Source organism: Phacochoerus africanus, chromosome 2, assembly GCF_016906955.1.
Source record: "Phacochoerus africanus isolate WHEZ1 chromosome 2, ROS_Pafr_v1, whole genome shotgun sequence".
NCBI classification, from domain to species: domain Eukaryota; kingdom Metazoa; phylum Chordata; class Mammalia; order Artiodactyla; family Suidae; genus Phacochoerus; species Phacochoerus africanus.
The window spans coordinates 147,364,714-147,387,108 of record NC_062545.1 but is presented as its reverse complement, the minus strand read 5'-3'; the positions used below and the strand labels follow the sequence as shown (position 1 = coordinate 147,387,108).

General features: G+C 41.1%; 2 protein-coding genes across 6 annotated transcripts in view; both read left to right on the top strand.

Annotated features, from left to right (window-relative positions):
- The first annotated feature begins 1,450 nt into the window (after positions 1–1,450).
- On the top strand, positions 1,451–2,580 carry SEH1L (SEH1 like nucleoporin). Its single transcript, XM_053743483.1, is given in 3 exon segments — positions 1,451–1,984; positions 1,986–2,338; positions 2,340–2,580. Coding segments are annotated over 3 exon segments (1,080 nt in total). The 3' UTR covers positions 2,533–2,580.
- Positions 2,581–18,480: 15,900 nt separating this feature from the next.
- TJP1 (tight junction protein 1) overlaps positions 18,481–22,395 on the top strand; it is a 129,511-nt gene continuing 125,596 nt past the window's right edge. For all 5 annotated transcript variants that reach the window (XM_047766890.1, XM_047766889.1, XM_047766888.1 and 2 more), the window contains exon 1: positions 18,481–18,960. In XM_047766890.1, coding sequence (XP_047622846.1) covers positions 18,934–18,960 — 27 coding nt within the window. In that variant the 5' untranslated portion in view covers positions 18,481–18,933. The remainder of the gene's footprint in view (positions 18,961–22,395) is intronic.

Sequence of the window (22,395 nt, the reverse complement as noted above, 5' to 3'; positions counted from 1 at the left end):
AATCCGACTAGGAACCATGAGGTTGCGGGTTCGGTCCCTGCCCTTGCTCAGTGGGTTAACGATCTGGCGTTGCCGTGAGCTGTGGTGTAGGTTGCAGACGCGGCTTGGATCCCGCGTTGCTGTGGCTCTGGCGTAGGCCGGTGGCTACAGCTCTGATTCGACCCCTAGCCTGGGAACCTCCATATGCCGCGGGAGCGGCCCAAGAAATAGCAACAACAACAACCAAAAAAGACAAAAAAAAAAGAATGTCCTTACATAAAATTATACTGCCGCTTAAAAAATATAAATGAAGAGGTTAAATTATCATGTAAATGTAAGTGGCAATGTGTGCAAACAATAATTCTAATGTACTAAAAATAGCCATATTCATCACAAATTAAAGTATCAAGTTAACTTTCAGCTATTTCCAAATAAATAGCTAGTATTATAGGGAAATATTTAATTATCTTGAATTTGTATTTTATAAGTACAGTATTTTGCTAATGGTACCAAGATGAGCTGCACAATCCTTACAAAGAATATTTTAAAGTTGTGTGATTCAACCAAATTCATCAGTCATCATTTAAAATCCTTTAGTATTTTCTTTCAGTAAAAAATACCTTAGGGAGTTCCTGTCATGGCTCAGCAGTTAAGGAACCCGACTAGCATCCATGAGGATGAAGGTTCGATCCTTGGCCTCACTTAGTGGGTTAAGGATCCTGCATTGCTTTGAGCTGTGGTGTAGGTCGCAGACGCACTCGAATCCCACGTTGCTGTGGCTGTGGCATAGGCTGGCAACTGCAGCTCCGATTTGACCCCTGGCCTGGGAACCTCCACATGCCCGGGTGCAGCCCTTAAAAAAAAAATTGACAAAAAACCCCCCACCTCAGCTCAGAGTTCCCTCTGTAGCACAAGGAGTTAAAATCTGACTGAAACTGACCGCACTAACGTCCTGAACCTAGCCAGAACCCAGATTGGGACTTGAACCCATGGTTTTAAATTAGAATCATTCACCCAGTATCTGGACTCACTGAGTTAAGATTCTTTATGCCTCCGTGCAGAAGGAATTTAGTAAGAAACAAAGTGATAGGCAAGAAATTGCTTAAGATAGGGTGCTTGTGAGAGATGCAAGCGGGCAGGCAGGGAGGCTCTGCTACAGTTTAATCATCCAAGGGGAGAGGGGGTCGGAAAAGGCCGTCTCTTCCTCTTTCTTTGAGCAGTAGCTCCTCCTTAGCATCCCATAAAGCATGTGGGATAGTCAGAAAGGTAGTCCTCAAACTCCTGCCCTTGGTTTGAATCCAAATGTAGGCCTCACCCCATCCCCCACCCAAGGACCTGAGGCAATTCTCCCACCTCCACTAGTCAAGCAAGCCTGTCTTGTTCAGGCTCACCCTGGCCCCAGGTCCTGGTGGGCTGTGGTCTGCATGCAGCCACACCGCCCTCTCAGAGGCAGGAAGAGCCCGGTGCAGCCATGTTTGTGGCACGCAGCATCGATGCGGACCACAAGGATTTCACCCACGATGTGAATTTAAACTTTCGCAGGTGGCAGATGGCCACCTGCTCCAGCGACCAGAGTGTCAAGGTCTGGGACAAAACTGAAAGTGGGGATTGCCATTGCGTTGCTAGCTGGAAGACACATAGTGGATCGGTATGGTGTGTGACATGGGCCCATCCTGAATTTGGCCAGGTTTTGGCTTCCTGTTCTTTTGACCGAACAGCTGCTGTATGGGAAGAAATAATAGGAGAATCAAATGATAAACTGTGAGGATACAACCACTGGGTAAAGAGGACATTGCTAGTGGACAGTAGGATATCTGTTACCCATGTGAAGTTTGCATCTAAGCATATGGGTCTTATGTTAGCCACTTGCTCTGCAGACAGTATAGTAAGAATATATGAGGTGCCAGATGTCATGAACCTCAACTAGTGGTCTCTGCAGCATGAGGTTTCCTGCAAGCTAAGCTGCAGTTGCATTTCTTGGAATCCTTCAAGCTCTCACGCTCACCCCTGCCATGATCGCAGTGGGCAGCGACAACAGTAGTTGTAATGCAATGGCCAAGGTGCACATTTTCGAATATAATGAGAACACCAGGAAATATGCCAAAGCCAAAACCCTCATGACAGTCACAGATCCTGTCCATGACATTGCTTTTGCTCCAAACTTGGGGAGGTCTTTCTACATCCTAGGCATAGCAATCAAAGATGTGAGAATTTTTACACTAAAGCCTGTGAGAAAAGAACTTACTTCCTCCAGTGGGCCAACCAAATTTGAAATCCAGGAGGTGGTTCAGTTTGATAATCATAATTCCCAGGTCTGGCAAGTGAGCTGGAATATAACAGGGACAGTGCTGTCGTCTCAGGAGACATGGCTGTGTACAACTGTGGAAAGCTAACTATATGGACAACTGGAAGTGCACTGGGATTCTGAAAGGTAACGGGAGCCCTGTCAGTGGGAGTTCTCAGCAGGGAAATACAAATCCTTCCCTAGGTTCAAATATCCCAAATCTGCAGCGTTCACTAAATGAATCTTCTGCCGACAGAAAGCACAGCTGAGTACCAGCTAACTGGAGTAACTTTGCTGTTTTGCTGCTTGTTGCATTCACACAGGAATGGAAAGCAAGCTCCTTTTCCCTTTCCCAGCACCATTTGATCTCTCCAAAGATACACCAGCAGCCTGCTTACTACTAAACACAATCCAAAAGGCCTTTAAAAATACAGTGTACATCATTTTTTTTTTGTACTAGCGAGTTTATTGACACTATTTGATACTTTTGAAATATAAATGGAGAGGCTTTTTGTTGGGACATTGTGACCAAAACAATTTTTTGAAATGTTTCTGAAACTAACATGGGTTTTAAAATTAAAGGATTGTTACCATCCTCAGTTGTTGGGAGGAGGGAAAATTAAAAAAAAAAAAATCCTGCCTTGTTCTGATGGCTTTCTGGAGCAATTATTAACTTACAGTGGTCTTCCAAAGTCCCCTAGGTTTCCATCTCTATCTGTGGTCCTTTATTGGGATGTCTACACTGCATATGTGTACTCCATGCCTATCATGACTGCAGTAGCTAGGATCACTGCAAAGGGTTGGGTTCATTCCCTGGCCCTGGGAACCTCCACATGCCTTGGGTGCGGCCATGAAAACACCAAAACAAACAAAAACCTTGGCGAAAACGTCCACATGCACCTCAGTGAATTTGGTCTAGGTTTTCTGTGGCACCCTGAACAGTCTCTAATTAATCCTTATATCTGAACCCAGCATGTGCTGGTGAACAGCTGTTGAAAGAGGAAACATGATTTGTTCTTAGGATCCATAGTGTAAAATCTGCCCCGTTGGAAGGTGTCCTGGATGTGTTCACAGGTGCTGGGTAACCCCCGTGGTGGCCCTTAGGGCAGGAGGGTCCAACCAGATTCTCACAGGGGATGTGTGCTCTCTCCATGCACTGGCTACTTGGGTTGCAGGATTGTGTTGGAGGAGAAAAGCAGGGCGATGGGCCAGCAATCCCAAAGGCTAGTTCTGTAGCGTTGTAGGTGACCAGGGGCAGAGCCAGACCTTTTTAGTCGTCGAAAGAAAAACAAAAGTTCTACACTGTTTATCTGCCTTACCTGCTCTATCAGTGGACTTACTACATGGTTTTATAGCCCTTATTATACATATAAAGGGAGGCAGTCTACCTAAGCCTTCTTTGTCTTAAGAACAGTTTCCACATATATCATTTTGTAGGGATGTGAAATTTCCATTCAGATACCCTTACTGAGTACATGTCATGTACCTCATGCTACTAAGAAGCTAATCTTGGAGTTCCCGTCATGGCGCAGTGGTTAACGAATCCGACTAGGAACCATGAGGTTGAGGGTTCGATCCCTGCCCTTGCTCAGTGGGTTAACAATCCGGCATTGCCGTGAGCTGTGGTGTAGGTTGCAGACGCGGCTCAGATCCCGCGTTGCTGTGGCTCTGGTGTAGGCCGGTGGCTACAGCTCCGATTGGACCCCTAGCCTGGGAACCTCCATATGCTGCGGGAGCGGCCCAAGAAATAGCAAAAATACAAAAAAAAAAAAAAGAAGAAGAAGCTAATCTTTTGCATATGTGTGCAGTACTCCCTATAGATTCAGCCTTACATACCAATTTGTCCTTGCTGTGTAACAGACTACCCCAATACTTAGCATCTTTGAAGACAATCATGGTTCTGTGGGCTGGCAGTTTGGGTTCAGATCAGCTGAGTGGTTCTTTTGCTGGACTTACCTGGGCTCACTCATGCAGAGGCCGTCAGTTTGTGACTTGGCTGGGACTGGATGGTCTAGAATTCCCTTGCTCATGTGTCTGGATGTTGGCAAACTGTCAGCCAGAGCATCTCCTTTCTTTTCTATGTGACCTCTCCAGCAGGCTTGCCTGGGCTTCTTCCCCTGGTTGTCTCTGGGTTCTTAGTAGCAAGAGAGAGGAAGCCCCAGTGGCCAGATGCTTTTTAGGCTTCTGCCTGTATCATGTGTGAAAACAAGTCACACTGCTGCCCAGATTCAGGGGGTGGAAAAGAAAGACTCCACATCTTGCTGAGAAGACCCGCAGTGTCATATTGCCATGAAGCATCCAGACACAAAGATGGCAAGAATGTCTGACAGTTATTTGTAATCTACCTACCTTTGCTGATGGGAATATTTTTGTTTTTTTTGATTTTCATGAAAGAAATGTCAAATGTACACCAACATTCAAACATACTCTAAAGTAGAAAGAAAATACATTAAACTTCTCATATGCCCGATGCCTGGAATCAACAGTTCTCATTCTTCGGCTGCATTTTTGTCTCTAAAAATTCTTCTTTCTGCTGAAGTATTTTAAAGCACGTCCCCAAAATTATGCTGTTTCAACTCTGCATATTTCAATATGTGTCTCCTCAGAAAGGATACTTTACATAGTCACATGCCATTATCACATCTTGGTATCATCTAACACTTAGCCCAGAATTAAATGTCCCCAGTTGTCTCAAAAATGTCTTTTTACAACATGTAGGTTTCAAAAGGAGTCCATCCACATAAGGTCCATAGCAGTCCCAACTTGCTTTTCTTTTCTTTTTTACTATTGATTTGTTTTGAAAACTGGTCAGTTTTCTTGTATAGACCCTCCCACATTCGGTATTTGTCTCGGCTTCCTTGTGGAGTCATTTAACCTGCAACTCCATCTCTTTGTGTTTCTGTTTATGGAAGTCACCTTCTATGTGAATCTCATTCAGATGCCACTCTGGGGGCAGTTCTTTGTTGAGAGTACTGACCATGTGCTTCCAGTCCTATTACAGAGGCTTGCCTTTTAATGATGTTGACATTGATGGGTGGGTTGATCCTTTGATGATCATTACCCGCATCTGTTATTTCAGTGTTACAACAAGATGATAATTTCCTAATTCTGTCATTCCTTCCATATTTGTTAGCTGGAGTTCCTTTTTTCTTTAATGAGAAGCTTTCCCTCATCAGTTAGTTATTTGGTTATCTGCAGTAGTGTTCAGACAGAATGTATTCTTTCCTTTTAACTGACAATTTACAGAATAAGGATTGGTGCCTGAGTCACATCTAGAGATGCTCAGTAGGCAGTTTTTTGGAGGGGATGATCTCTTGATTATTTACTCTCTTTTTTGATATTACAGCCATACCTCAGAGATAACAAAGGTTCTAATCTAGATCATGGCAATAACGTGAATATTGCAATAAAGTGACTCAGATGAATTTTCTGGTACACAATACTGTAGTCTGTTAGGTGTACAATAATACAATGTCTGAAAAAAAATGTTATCTGCCTTAATTTAAAAATACCGGATTGCTTAAAAATGCTAACCACCATCTGACAATGCAGGGTTGCCACAAACTTACAGTTTATAAAAAAGACAATATCTGGAGTTCCCGTCATGTTGCAGTGGTTAACGAATCTGACTAGGAACCATGAGGTTGCGGGTTCAATTCCTGCCCTTGCTCAGTGGGTTAAAGATCCGGCGTTGCTGTGGCTGTGGCGTAGGCTGGTGGCTGCAGCTCCAATTAGACCCCTAGCCTGGGAACCTCCATATGCCATGGGAAGTGGCCCTAGAAAAGGCAAAAAGACCAAAAACAAAAACAAAAAACAAACAAAAAAACCCCCCACAATATCTGCAAGTATAAAAACATAAGGTATGCTTGTATTATGAATTCGTAGATTTTAGTATTCAGTGTGTTTCAGTCTTTTTTTTTTTCCCTTGAGGCTCAAATTGTTTCATCTTTGGCCAGTGGGAGCTACTTATTGTTGGCTTCTGTATCCCTTTAATCCTTATTCTTTGCACAGCATTTACCTACTTGCTTTCTGGCACAACATGTCCCAGGATTGGGATGTATATTTCTTGCCCCAGACCTGGAATCAGCCTTTCCTGGAAGGAAAATTATAGTATAGGCATTGATTAGACTGATTTCTATTGAGTTTTTATTATTTCTGGTCCTTTAAAAATTCTACTTATTTTATTTGTTATTATAGTTGATTTATAATGTTCTGTCAATTTCTGCTCTACAGCAAAGTGACCTGATTATACATTTATATACATTCTTTTTCTCATAATATCTTCCATTATGTTCCATCACAAGTAATTGGATATAGTTCCCTGTGCTATAAAGCAGAATTTCAGTGTTTATCCACTCCAAATGTAGTAGTTTGGATTGTTAACCCCAAGCTCCTAGTCCATCCCACTCCTTCCCCCTCCCCTTTGGCAACCACAAGTCTGTTCTCTATGTCCATGAGTTCGTTTCTGTCCTGTAGATAGGTTCATTTGTGCCATATTTTAGATTCCACATGTAAGGGATATTTTGTCTTGTTCTGGTTTACTTAGTATAAGAATCTCAAGTTCCATCCATATTGCTGCAAATGGCATTATTTTGTTCTTTTTTATGGCTGAGTAGTATTCCATTGTGTGTATGTACTACATCTTATTCATCCATTCATCTGTCTGGACATTTAGGTTGTTTCCATGTCTTGGCTATTGTGAATAGTCCTGCAGTGAACATAGGGGTGCATGTATCTTTTAGAATGAAAGTGTTGTCTGGATATATGCCCAGGAATGGGATTGATAGATCATATGATAGTTTTATACTTAGTTTTCTAAGGCATCTCCATACTGTTTTCCATAGTGGTTATACCAGTTTTCATTCCCACCAACAGTGTAGGAGGGTTCCCTTTTTTCCACACCCCCTCTAGCATTTGTTATTTATAGACTTATTAATGATGGGCATTCTGACTAGTGTGAGGTGGTACCTCATTGTAGTTTAGATTTGCATTTCTCTAATAATTAGTGATTTTGAGCATTTTTTTCAATTGCAAGAGCTGGGAAACACACACACACACACACACACACACACACACACAGTTCTCTGTTTTCTAAAAGTTCTGCATCTATGGAATCAACCAATAGCAGATCAAAAGTAATCAGAAAAAAATTCCAGAGAGTTACAAAAAGCAAAACTTAAATTTGCTGCACACTGGTAACCATTTACACAGCATTTACCTCATGTTAGGTGTTATAAGTTAACTAGAGGTGATTTAAAGTATACAGGAGGATGTGCCTAGCTTATATACAAATACCACACCATTTTATAGAAGAAACTTGAGCTTCTGCAGATTTTGGTATCTCCATGGGTCCTGGAATGTATATATACATGTCTATGTTTCTTTTTCTCTTAGATATACTTTTAAGTTTGTTATTCTGATTTTTAAACTTAAATTAGAATTGTGGGAATGTCCGTTGTGGCTCAGTGGAAATGAACCCAACTAGTATCTACAAGCATGGGGGTTCAATCCCTGGCCTCTTTCAGTGGGTTAAGGATCTGATGTTGCCACGAGCTGTGGTATAGGTGCAGACCTGGCTTGAATCTGGCCTTGCTGTGACTGCGGTGTAGGCTGGCAGCCGTAGCTCCAATTCGACCCTTAGCCTGGGAACTTCTATGCCGCACCTATGGCCCTAAAAAAAAAAAGTTGTGAAATTTTTATTTAATGCCTTCAGTTTTATACTTTTTTCTGTTTTCTCTTAAATGGAAAATTTTGGTCCCTTATAATGTTAGCATACACTGACATATATTAATATCATTATATCAACTAATATATAACTAATATTGTATTAGTTATATTAACTAATATATAACTAATATTGTATTAGTTATATTAACTAATATATAACTAATATTGTATTAGTTATATTAACTAATATATAACTACTGTAAAAACATAATATTAGCATTACTAGGGTATATTAACATATATAATTTTGACATTACTTTTAAATTGTTATATGTTTATATTTAACTTTGAAACTATTATATATATAATGTAATAATGCTGATATTATACATTGTTATATGTTGATAATACTAATACATCTTAAATATCCTAGTATATTAATACCCTTATATATAGTTATATATAGTAATATATAATTATATATTAATACCCTTATATATAGTTATGTATAGTAATATATAATTATATATTAATACACTAATATATTACAGTTTTATATTAATGCACACACACAGATAGAAGTTTCAAAGTAATAATGCTGATAGTATTACTAACAAACTACTGAAAGAAATTTAAGATTTCTTTGCATTCCCCTTTTCCTTAAGATACTCCACTGAGAATATAGTCAAATCACTTTGTACAAATTATTGGAAATAATCTTTTCTTTATATGGTTATGACACCAAAGTAATGTATATTTTCTCACCCCAGTTTGTTTCCAGTTCTTACAGATTCCTTTTTTCTTCTTTTTTTAAAATTACTCAATGAATTTTATTACATTTATAGTTGTACAACAGTCATCACCACCCAGTTTTATAGCATTTCCATCCCAAACCCCAGGAACATCCCCCCACCCCCCAACCTGTCTTATTTGGAAACCTTAAGTTTTTCGGAATCTATGAGTCAGTATCTGTTTTGCAAAGAAGTTCATTGTCTCCTTTTTTAAGATTCCGCATGTAAGTGACAGCATATGATGTTGGTGTCTCACTATCTGGCTTCACTTAGCATGATAGTTTCTAGGTTCATCCACGTTGCTGCAAATGCTGTTATTTCTTTCCTTTTAATGGCTGAGTAGTATTCCATTGTGTATATGTACCACATCTTCTTTATCCACTCCTCTGTCGATGGGCATTTAGGTTGTTTCCATGTCTTGGCTATTGTATATAGTACTACGATGAACATTGAAGTACATGTATCTTTTTTTTTTATTTTTTTTTTGCATGTGTGTTTTTGAGTCATGGTTTTCTCTGGATAGATGCCCAGGAGTGGGATTGCTGCATCAAATGGTAATTCTGGTTTGTTGTTTTTGTTTTGCCTTTTGTCTTTTTAGGGCCACACTGGCAGCATATGGAGATTCCCAGGCTAGGGGTCTAATTGGAGCTGTAGCTGCTGGCCTGCACCAGAGCCACAGCAAAGCGGGATCTGAGCCGCGTCTGTGACCTACACCACAGGTCACGGCAACGCCAGATCCTTAACCCACTGAGCGAGGCCAGGGATCAAACCCGCAACCTCATGGTTCATAGTCTGATTCGTTCACCACTGAGCCACAACAGGAACTCCAGGTAATTCTGTTTTTAGTTTTTTAAAACTAGTTTTAGTTTAAAAATAATTAGATAATTCTATTTTTAGTTTTTTTTTAATTTATTTTGTAAAAATAGATGATTCTATTTTTAGTTTTTTTAATTTATTTTGTAAAAATAATTAGATAATTCTAGTTTTAGTTTTTTTAAACTTATTTTGTAAAAATAGATAATTTTAGTTTTTTTAAAAATGTATTTACTTTTTTTATCAGAGTTCTACTATTCTGTAGTTTATGTTTATTGTTTGTTTTAAAAAACTACTTTTATAAAGGTTTTATCACACATATACACATAAATTGTAAATAAAACTCAGACATTATACTGTGGAAGACCAAACTGTTGAGCTTCTTTTAAGGAATATCTCTTTCTTAATCCGTTGAGTTTGGTACTCCCTGCCACTTGGGGAAGACAGACTTTAAACTAAACTGGGTTAGAAATATTTCTTCTAATCCCACTCCTGGGCATCTATCCAGAGAAAACCACGACTCGCAAAGACACATGTACTCCAGTGTTCATTGCAGCACTATTTACAATAGCCAAAACATGGAAGCAGAGGAGTGGATCCAGAAGATGTGGTACATATGCACAATGGAATATTACTCAGCCATCAAAAAGAACGAAATACCAGCATTTTTAGCAACATGGATGGACCTAGAAACTATCATGCTAAATGAAGTCAGCCATACAATGAGACATCAACATCAAATGCTTTCACTGACATGTGAAATCTGAAAAAAGGACAGACAGAACTTCTTTGCAGAACAGATGCTGACTCACAGACAATGAAAAACTTATGGTCTCTGGAGGAGACAGTTTGGGGGGTGGGGGGATGTGCTTGAGCTGTGGGATGGAAATCCTGTGAAATCAGATTGTTATGATCATTATACAACTACAGATGTGATAAATTCATTTGAGAAATAAAAAAATGAAAAAAAAAATTTCTTCTGATCTCCATTTATTATTTGAGATGAGAAAATATCTCAAGAAGTTCTTTTACAAAGATGAATCTGAGAAAAAAGTTCCTTGAATATAATCAGAACTATGAAACTCCAGCTGTACCCTGTGTTGTCCTCTGTGGTTTTTTAATTTATACTCTCCCTCACTCATAGTTGTGTTCACAACCTTGAATTTAAGAAATCCTAGAGGCTCAAAATGAACATGGCCAAACTAGTTTTCATAAGATTTGGAAAGGAGGAGGCTTGGCAAAATTGGAAAAATATCAGAGAAATTAAAGAGTTAAAATTGGCAGGACTTGGTGCAGTTTTGTTAATAATGTAACAATGTTAATTTTTAAGTTTTTTACACACATCTAAGGTAGTTATATAAAATGTTGACATTAAGGGAACCTGGATAAAGGGAATATAGGAACTTTTTGTACTATCTTTTCAACTATCTGTGAAGCTAAAATTATTCCAAAAGAAATTTATTTCATACACACACACTCTCTCTCTCTCTCTCACACACACACACACACACAAACACAGCAAACTGAAGAGATTTAGAATGCATTAAATAGGAGTTCCCGTCGTGGCGCAGTGGTTAACGAATCCGACTAGGAACCATGAGGTTGCGGGTTTGATCCCTGCCCTTGCTCAGTGGGTTAAGGATCTGGCGTTGCCGTGAGCTGTGGTGTAGGTTGCAGACGCGGCTCGGATCCTGCGTTGCTGTGGCTCTGGCGTAGGCTGGCAGCTACAGCTCTGATTAGACCCCTAGCCTGGGAACCTCCATATGCCGTGGGAGCGGCCCAAGAAATGGCAAAAAGACAAAAAAAAAAAAAGAATGCATTAAATATAAGGGGATCCTTAAAGAACTTAGGCAAAGCAAAAAGAAATGACTAATAAAAAGGGGGAGTAAGTGAAATAAATGACAAGTAATATATACCATTTTTGTCTACCTGATGGATGAAAATTCAAAAGATGAGTATCAAGTGTTCATATAGTAGGGGAAACAGGATAGGTTGATTTGGTATTTTTGGTTGGCAAGTTGACAGTATCAGTTTAAAATTTTTATTTTAGAAGTGTCCATGTGGCTCAGCAGATTAAACATCTGGTGTTGTCACTGAGGTGGCTGAGTTTGTTGCTTGGTGATGGTTCTTTCCCTGGCTTGGGAACTTCCGCATGCTATGCGTGCAGCCAAAAAATAAAAAAAAAGTTTTAAAATAAAATTTTATTTTAAATAAGCGTGTACTTCAGTCAAAAAAAAATCCATTTAGATAATTCTTCCAGAGAAAGACTTGTAGGTGTGCACAAAAAGGCATAGATAAAAATTTTTTTCTTGACTGTACCTGCAGCATGCAGAAGTTCGTGGGCTAGGGATCGAATCCACACTGCCTCAGAGACAAGGCTGGATCCTTTAACCAGCTATAACACATCAGGAACGCCATAGATAAGGATTTCTATTGCAATGTTATAATATAAAAATCATCTTAGGTATAGTATCTCCATATTATGAATGCTAGACAGTCTTTTTAAAATCATGAAGTAGATTTTCATTGTTTGATATAATCTCCAAGACAAAAATATTAGGTGAAAAAAATTATAAAATAGTAAATATAGTTTATCATTTGTTTAAAAAATGTATACCTATGTATCTCCACTTCTCTATTTCTCTTTCCATATATATGTGTAAATAAATACCCAGAAAGTGATATGGTACATATTCTTTAGTTAACTTTACATATTAGTATTCCTGGGTAATGGGAATGGAGGATGTGGCTCAGTTAGACTTTTTTTTTGGTCTTTTTGCCATTTCTTGGGCCACTCCAACGGCATATGGAGGTTCCCAGGCTGGGGGTCTAATCGGAGCTGTAGCCACCGGCTTACGCCAGAGCCACAGCAATGCAGGATCCGAGCCGCGTCTGCAACCTACACCACAGCTCACGGCAACACCAGATCCTTAACCCACTGAGCAAGGGCAGGGACCGAACCCGCAACCTCATGGTTCCTAGTCGGATTCGTTAACCACTGCGCCACGACGGGAACTCCCTCAGTTAGACTTTTAAAAAATATCTCTTGCTTGAGTCTTTTACAGAAGGAAAGCATTCCTGTATTGTGAAATTAGGGGAGAAAAGCAAGAATGCAGAGACAGCTGGTTGGGCACTGACAACAGAAAGACATGAGGGTGAGAGAGAACTCTCTGGAAGCTCATCATGAATAGGCTGTCAAGGGAGGTGGACTCAAAGCTGCCTGTATAACTTGTGGGATCCAGTGCACAGTGAAAGTACAGGACCCTCTGTTCAAAAAGCAGAAAAAAGTATCCTTAAAGGTACATATAGTTCATATAGTTTTATCATTTATCTTTACATTGGACTAGTTTTTTTGTTTTTTTTGTTTTCGTCTTTGTTTTGGTTTGTTTTTTGCTTATTTTAGGGCCACAACTGCAGCAAATGGAAGTTCCCAGGCTAGGGGTCAAATTGGAGCTGCAGTTGCTGGCCTACACCACAGCCACAGCAACGCCATATCTGTGCCACATATATAGCCTACACCACAGCTCTTGGCAATGCTGGATCCTTTAGCCCAGTGATCAAGGGCATGGATTGAACCCACACCCTCATGGATACTAGTTAGGTTCTCAGCCAGATGAGCTACAATGGGAACTCCTCAGGCTAGTTTTAAATGCAAAGATCAGAACATTTAACTTGGGAGTTCCTGCTGTGGTGAAGAGGGTTAAGGATCCGGCATCGTCTCTGTGGTGGTATGGATTCAATCCCCAGCCTGGTGCACTGGGTTAAGGATCTGGCATTGCTGCAGCTGTAGACTAGGTCACAGCTGTGGCTCAGATTTAATCCCTGGCCTAGAAAACATCCATATGCTACAAGTGTGGCCAAAAACAGTTAAATTGTATGAGGAATTACTTAAATTATATAATTCCTATTTCTTGGTTTGTCTCCGGAGTTTGTCCCTTAAGCTGGCCAGAAGACATAAGCACAGGCAGACTTAGAAAGGTCTGGAGGAGAGAGGACCCCAAACAGGGACAGATGGAGGAGCAGCCTTGGAACTGGGAATAATCACAGGCAGAACAGTCCCTCAGGGGTTCTGGGGGTCCCATTTGCCTGCTAGGCCTACCAGAACCCTTTTGTCACAAGCCGCCTGACCCAGACGCCCTGGCTATGCACAAGGTCTGGGGAAGTCAAGCTCCTCGCCTGCTGCTGCAGCCTGTAGCAACCCGCAGCCACCTAAGATCCTTAAACCTCCATGCTGGGAAGGCTTGGTACCTGAATGGGGGCCAAAAGAGAAGCTCCCCTGCCAAGGTGGGAAATGGTGCTGCCTGCCATCCAGGCTCTTGGATCTCACTGGATTACTGTCAGGGACAGAGGGCCAGGAGTCAGGAGTCATGGAAGTGGTAGCCTAGCACTCCCCAGGGAGGCACAGGGCACAGAACCAATGTGATTTGAGGCTCCAGGTCCCCAGTGTGTCTCCATTGTCCCTTGACCCTGACTTAAAAAACATAAATCCAGAGTAAATTCATAAAGTCAAGACAGCACTGCAGGGCACATGCCCCAACTGCTGGCACACCTTTGAAGGTAGCCTGGGTGGGGTCAGGATTTTACATTTTTGTTTTTCTTTTTTTCCTCTCTTTTTAAGATGGGAGACACTAGGGGAAGCTTGAATTCAGAGAGGTAGAATCTTATACCTGAGCGAGGACAAAGATGATGGCCAGACAGAAGGGATTGGGGCAGGGAGGGGGCATCCCCCAGATGGGATTCCCAGCCCAGGGGGGAGGGAAAGAGAGAAGAAAAGCATATATTTAAGGTAGGTGTGTCATATTTGGCAGGAAGGGAAAGGAGTTTCCATTCCTTAGTTTCTTTTTTCTCTGTGAATTATTTGCTTGGGCTGGGGAGGGGGTCTTTGAGGGATCATTAGGAGAGTGTAGAAGATGGGATGCAGAAGCTGTGAAGGAGAAATGAGTCAGAGGCTTGACCTACAGTCCAGCTAAGTCATGGATCCCATGGAATTAAGGAGTTTCCAGTCTGCCTGGTTGTGTGACATTCAGGACCCTAAAAAGAGAAAGCCCTAGGCAGAGGCAGGATGGCCCCCCTCTTCCTTAGGAGGAACTCTTCTTAGGAAAGACTATACTTTATTTTGAACTGAATAAAAAATGACTTGTTTTTAGTGTTTACATATCCTTTTGTTGTTGTTGTTTTCCTTTGTCTTTTTAGGGTCATACCCGTGGCATATGGAGGTTCCCAGAACTATAGCTGCTGGCGTACGCCACAGCCGCGGCAGCATGGGATCTGAGCTGCATCTGTGACCAATACCACAGCTCACAGCAACGCCAGATCCTTAACCAGGGATCGAAACTATGTCCCCACGGATCCTAGTCAGATTCATTTCTGCTGAGCCACAATGGGAACTCCTACATGCCCTTTTACAAGATGAAATTATGTTGGTGATAGTAACATTCTTTTAGTTTTTTTGTGTGTGGCAAAACCTTTGATATAAAATTTACATTTTATATCATAAACTCCCATAATGTTTGTTTTTAAATGTCTTTACTTTGCAAAATAAAATAAGATTAAAATCTGGTCATCCTATATTGTACCCCTACATTTTTTTTTTGAAATGTTACTGATCTGTGAAACCTAGAAACTTTATGAGCCTTAAAAAGTTTTTCCTGGAGTTCCTGTCATGGTGCTGCGGAAGCAAATCTGACTAGGAACCATGAGATTGCAGGTTCTATCCCTGGCCTTGCTCAGTGGGCTAAGGGTCTGGTGTTGCTGTGAGCTGTGGTGTAGGTTGAAGACACGGCTCAGATCTGGCATTGCTGTGGCTGTGGCGTAGGTTGGCAGCTATAGCTCTGATTTGACCCTAGCCTGGGAACCTCTATATGTTGCAAACGCAGCCCTAAAAAGCAAAAAACAAACAAACAAAAAAAAGCTTTTCTTTATTTAAAGGGTGTCATACACCTTTACTGGCAGAAGAAAACTGAAGCAATTTATACAGTTTTTAAAAATATGGCACAAGAGTTAGATTGGAATTATTTATTTTGTTGTAACAATGCTTTGATAACGTTCTCCTAATTCTAGTATTTTGTATATATATTTTCTTCTGTAAAATTATCTAGATTGTCTCATTTTCTGCCACGGGAGCTTTATTTCCCCTTTGTATTTCATGTGTAAACTCACAGCTCATACTAAAAATAACACATACGCTTTTCTAAAGATTTTTTTTTTCGTAATGGAAACATACATATAGAAAATGTGGGTATGGATAAAGTTGTTTGGGCAAAGCGGTTTAAATAAATTGTTCTAAGATTTATAAAGATTTTGCACACATAGTTTTTTTTTTCAGTCTGCGCCACAGACACCAAAAATCCCACAGGAAGTTGTCTCATAAGTGTTGTGGTTTTTCAGTTTCCTATTCAGATTGCATAAAATGATGAGAAATAAAATAGTCTGTGCAATTGAAAGATTCTTGGTTAAGCTTTATTGTAATTCTAAATGAGAATCTCAATTTTGCTTTTATTTCTTCCCATAAAATTTATCTAGAGGAGCTATAGCCACATCCATATGTATACATTAAAGTTGTGGTATAATTTGAACATTTTGGGAGTGCTCAGTGGATAAACTCTTCATTGTTAAAGGGGCAACTATATGAAATTTTGCTTATCAGTTTTTTTTGTTTGTTTGTTTGTTTGTTTTTTTTTTAGGGCTGCATCTGTGGCATATGGAGGTTACTAGGCTAGGGGTGGAGTCAGAGCTGCAGCTGCTGGCCTGTGCCACAGGCACAGCAATGCCAGATCTGAGCGGTGTCTGCAACCTCCATTGCAGCTCATAGCAACACCGGATTCTTAACCCACTGAGCAGGGCCCCGGATTGAACTCCCATCCTCATGGATACTAGTTGGGTTTGTTACATTATAGCTGAGCCACAAGGGGAACTCCTGCTTTCTGCTTATCAAAGCATCTCCCCCAATATAAACCATAGGAATGGAGATGTGTTTTTAATTCTTGACAATGTTTTACCTTTATTTTTACAAATGACAAAAATTTTCTCGATTCTCCAAAAAAAGGAGATACATAAAACATACATTGTACAACTAAATTTATATATTATAAATATCATTAAGAATTTAAAGATAGTATTAGTCATTGAAATATTTTTATTAATGTAGTTTTTAAGGCATTAGCATTCTCAATGTGAAATTTCTTGCTGATTTTATTTTTTTAATCATGGCAAAAGTAAAATAAACTAAAACTGTAATCAGATGTGTTAGGTCTTTGACAAATCATTATTTAACCTAGTATTTAAATTATATACAGGAGGCTTGGTGAAAAGTATCACATGAAGAAAGATGAAAGGTCTGAGTGCATTTGTAGATACTGTTTCCAGGTTTAGGTCTATTGAAGAAGCAAGTATTGCTTCTAGGCAGGTCACACTGATTGTGTATCTTATTAAATGGAAAGACTAATAAAGATGATATGGAAGGTCTTCCACAGCCACCTTTTAAAACATACATAATATTGCCACAATTTTTAAAAAATAGCATTTGCTCATAAGGAAATTTTAATTACAGTCTTTTTTTTTTTCTTTCTTTTTAGGGCCTCGTCCGTGGCATATGGAGGTTCCCAGGCCAGGGGTCAAATGGAAGCTGTAGCTGCCGGCCTACACCATAGCCACGCCAGGTCCAAGCTGCGTCTGTGACCTACACCACAGGTCACAGCAATGCCAGATCCCTGACCTGGTGAATGAGGCCAGGGATCGAACCCACAACCTCATGTTCCTTGTCAGATTCGTTTCCACTGTGCCAGGATGGGTACTCCTAATTACAGTCTTAAAAGAATAAATAATACTTTGTTCAAAAGCAAAAGTCACATACAACACAACTTTAAAACCAAAGTTACTTCAACCATTTCTGAGGGGGCTGGGAAGAGAAAGGAATAAGGGTTTGATTTGCAAAATGCTTTTTTCTCAGAACTTCTCGTTCAGATATAACTTCACATTGCAAAATATATGTTATTTTACTTTGAAATTTTAAATGGTATTTATGTACAAATATTCTTTAGCTAAGCTTGATCTTTTCATACAATTAAGTTCTAAAGAGAACACCATGATTTAAAACCTGATGTTTACACTTTGTGTGCATTTCTTGTGTACATTTTGTGGCACTATACCAGGTCCTTTGAGGACAGCAGTATTTACAGCTACTGAGAATTCCTGACATCTGTGTAGAATAGCAAGGCTGGGAATGGTTTCCTGCATTTTCCTTGGTGTCCAGGGAGGCGGGCTGCATGGGGGTAAGTTGGAGCAGTGGCTGATGGCGCTAGGCTGGGGACTGAACTTCGTTAGGCCTTCTATGCTCCGCGCGAGCTGGAGGCACTGGGATTAGGAATTCACTCAGCACTAAGAATTTTAGCATTGATGCCAAAAATGCGCTTTTGACTTCCCAGGCTACCGGCCGGACAAAGAAGTTTGGGATCTGCGTGGGAGGGTCGAGGTACTACAGTGCTCTGGGGTCTTTCTCAAGCTCCTGCCCGGGGACCAGGACCCGCTGGCTTGTGAAGGACACCCGTTCTTCTGACCTCGTCAGGAGCCCCTCAGAGATGAGGCCCGAGCACGCCGGGCAGCTGTAGCCATCTGCCCGGGGTGTGGTGTGCGTGCCGGGCCCCGCGGCTTGATGAGCAGATGCGCACGTCTCCGTCCCGGGTCGGAAAGGCTGGGTTCGCAGGGGCTTTGCTTCTTGGGGACGATTTCGGCGGGACCTGCGATGGGAACAAACAGGAAAACCCGCCAACCGGCGGAAACTCCGTTTGCCAAGTTACTTCGGAAACTGGGCTTTTCCTTCCGCAACAGGGGTCGCATCCGGACAGGAAGCTGGCCAGGCTGCTCGCCCCGCGCCTCATGGCCCCGCCTCTTGCCCCGCCCCACAGGCGGCTCCGCCCCCCGCCGGGCATGCTCAGTGGGCCGGGCCGGGCCGGGCCGGCAGGTTTGCGTGGCGGCCAGCGGTTGCCGGCGCCGGCTCGCCCAGCCGACGCCACGTCCCTGGCTGAGGCTCGCTCCCGAGAAGTTACGTGCTGAAGCTGCTTCCGAGAACCTAGCGGGCGGCCGAGGCCTGGGGAGCCTGAGGCCCCCAGTGCTGCCGAGTGGAGGGAGGGCGGCCGTGCGGACGTCTAGTGCTGCGGCGGCCGCGCTCGGAGGTTAGGCGCCGGCCCGGCGCGCCCCGCAGGGAGACCCGGGCGGGGCGGGCGCTGCGCGGACTTTTGTCCGAGTTGAGTCCCCTCCCTGTGGGCCGGGCCTCTCCGGCGCCCCCGCCCCAGCCCCGCTCGCTCCCGGGGGATGTTTATCTGGGCCGTAGCGTGAGGAGCCGGCGGCTGGTGGCGCGGAGTCTCGGGTCCGAGGAGCGTCGCGAGGCGCGGAAGAGACAAGATGTCCGCCAGGGCCGCGGCCGCCAAGGTGAGTGCCGCCCGGGGCGTCCCGTCCCTTCCCGCCAAGGGTGTCCTGCCAGGGGCAGCTCTCCTCCCTCTCCCCGCCGCTGGGGCTGGGCCGGGGCCGGGCCGCGGGCAGGTGCATCGCGGCGGCGTCGCTGCCCGGCTCGGGCTTTAGTTCTCTGGGAGGCGGACGAGTGGCGACGCGCAACAGGTCTGGCGCGGCGAAGCTGGACGCGGGGAGCGGGTTCCGCGGCCCGGTGGGCGGAGGTCGGGGTTCGTGTGCCACCTCCCGCGGCCGCTGGCTGCTGTCTCTGCAGGAGTGGTTGGTCCCTGGCAAACCCTGTAGTTTCGATCTGATGTCACTGTTGTTGGAATGCGCGCGCCAGCGATAAGGATTGAGACGGCAAACACTCGATTTGTGTGCAGTAGGTTGGGGTTTTTTTTCCACCCTGCTTGTTTAAGGTAACGTTGAAGATAATCTCAACACTTTTTAGAGTTTAGTTTCAGTTAAACTTTCAAAATTAACACAAAATACCTTACAAATGGACAGTGGGGTGAAAAATATTAGCACCTGTGGGTTCCTCATAAAGTAGCGCCTTTTCCTATCATTTTATCCAAGTTTTGATTATGCCATTTTCTCAGTGCTTCAAAACCAATTTGTATTTCATATTAAGAAGCTTAAGTTCATAAAAGTCATTTAACCGTCTTTTTTTTTGTACATGGAATAGTACTGGCCCTTTGAAACAATTGGAATAATATAGAAACGTGAATAGTAAAAATTCTCTTAAAAATCAGTTCTGTGGTTCAACCAGTATCAAAGTTAAGCAGGTAGTAGTTTTATTTTCAAACAAAAAACTTTTGAAATGTTTATTCATAGCATCTGGGACCAGGTATAATATGGCCCTGAAGTTCCTGAACTCAAGACCTTTTTTCTGGCTGGCAGAAGTTAGTGATTACATTTAGTAGTGATTGAATTCTTTTAAGGAATTTAGTGTTCTTTCTTTAAGAAAACTTTCATGTGTATTTTTTTGACCATATATTGATGAAGAACATTTGATCTCAAGATTTAGAATAAAAGGCAAAATTTTGCATGGATTTGAAAATAAGCTCACATTTATCTTTTCTGGAACTTAACTTTCCTAGGAGGAAAAGCTTTGTTTCCATATTACAGAGTATCACTTTGTTCCTGTAGTGTGATCTCTAACACTTGATATCGAAGATGACACACTCTCAAAAGATTTTTTCAGTTTTCAGTGGATTGTCATAGTAAAATGATTTAAGAGGAGTCAAACTTTTGAATTGTGGTATTGACATTTTATATTGAAAAGGCATATTGCAAAGGATTGCTGGTTAACTTACACATTACATTGTATGGACATTTGCATTCTTAAATATTTATGAGTAAAATGTGAGCAGAAAGCTTTAAAAAAAATGCTTTGTTATGGGGCCATTGTTAAATCTTATGTAGAGCAAGGCAGGCCATAAAAGGTGAAATGAAATAATATTCAATCAACCAAGTCATATTTCATTTTTTTAAGGTGATTAAAATACTTAGTAGGAACCAGGCTGTGTACTCAGTGTGTACATATCATGTTTTTGTTTCTCCTACTTCTCAATTTAAAATAAATGAAGACATTAATTTTCCAGTTTGCCTTTGTTTTTAACGTAATGCTTTGTAGAAGAACTCTTCCCTAAGCCCATACCTTTGACTCTATATTTTTTGTAATGGTTGAATATTTTTCCATCCCATGAATATGCTGCAGATTGTTATTGCCTTATTGATAGACATTTAACTTGTTTCCAGGATTTTGTTACTGTAATAAGTAGCTTTAGGTTTTTATATATGCGCTTGTACGGTATTACTTTATGTTGAATTCTTAAAAAAGAAATATCCAGGTCAAAGGGTATGTGCATTTAAAATTCTGATATATGTCACTAAGTCTTTGTCCAAAAAGGTTTTATCTAGGAATAAATATAACAGTCGTTGGTAAATTACCTGATTTTAAATACGGACATAAAACCTCAATAAATGAGATAAGAAAATATATTTTCTCAATGAGGAAGGTCACTATTATTAAATATAGCAAATTTCTTTGAGTTGATGTTTATACAGTTACAAATAGAATTCCAGTGTAGTATTGTAGAAAACTTGACATATTGATGAGGAAGTTTATCTGATAAGCTAAATGACAGCCATGAAATTTTGGAAAAAGAAGACATTAGAAAACCTGATGTGTTGTGAATTCAAAGTAATTTAAAGCAGTCTTTTTACCTCAGGAATAGTCATTGGAATTACAGAGTCCAGAAACGTCTGTGTGTTTATGAGCTTTTTGTGATTATGGTCATCAGCGTTAATGTGTGTGAAGTATTGTTCTAAGTGCTTACGTGAACTAATTGAGATTTACTTCTCAGAGTGTCCCTATGGAGTGAGCACTAGTTACCTGCAGTTGATGGATGAGGAAATTGAAACACCAGAGAGATAAAGTAATTTGTCTAAATTCACTTAGCCAGAAAGAGGGAAAATTAAGAATAAATGAGTTCCCATTGTGGCTCAGTGGTAACGAACTCGACTAGTATCCTGGAAGACGTGGGTTCAATCCCTGGCCCCGCTCAGTGAGTTAAGGATCTGACATTGCCTTGAGCTGTGGTCTAGGTCTCAGACGATTCTTTGAACCTCGAGTGGCTATGGTGTAGGCCTGCAGCTGCTGCTTTGATTCGACCCCTAGCCTGGGAATTTCCATATGCTGAAGGTTTGGCCCCAAAAAGGCCAAAAAAGAAAAATGATAAAAAAGTAACATGTTTATTGAAGAAAGAGTGGGTTATTCAATAAACAGTGTTGATTATCCTTTTAAAAGAGTTAGTTTTCTGCTTCAGTCAATTACCCTCCCCTCCCAATCATAAAATACTGAAAGAAAACGTAGGATGCTTTTTAAAAGATATACCCGAGTTGAAAAGGGTTTCTCTGTGCATGGTATTAACTTAAGTAATAAAGGAAAAGTTGTTATATGTGTGCAATGATGTACATCTGAATTTGCAAATGGAATATTATATTTGAAAATTGAAAACGAATTTGAGGGTGGTTTTCTGCCTCACCAAAGAATTGTTTAATTATGTGAGAAATGGTATGAATAATTGTTAGGAACATTTCCGTTGGTTGAATCACAGAAAGTGGCTGAAAGAAGTTCAGTAGCTTCTGGATTTTCAAGCTGTTTCACTTTAGAGGAAGCAATAATATTTAAGATTGTACTATTACACGTGCTTATTAGATTTTTCTGCTTAAAAGTTTCCATTATGTCTCAGAAACAGAATTTTTTCCATTGATTATTTCTAAAATTATAATGTAGCTTAGTATGGAAATTATTTACACCATTTCTCAGGAATTGATTTATAGTATCAAGTAAGGCAGAATGGACTTACTGAACATTTGAAAGTTAAAAACTACAGTACAGCTCAATGAACA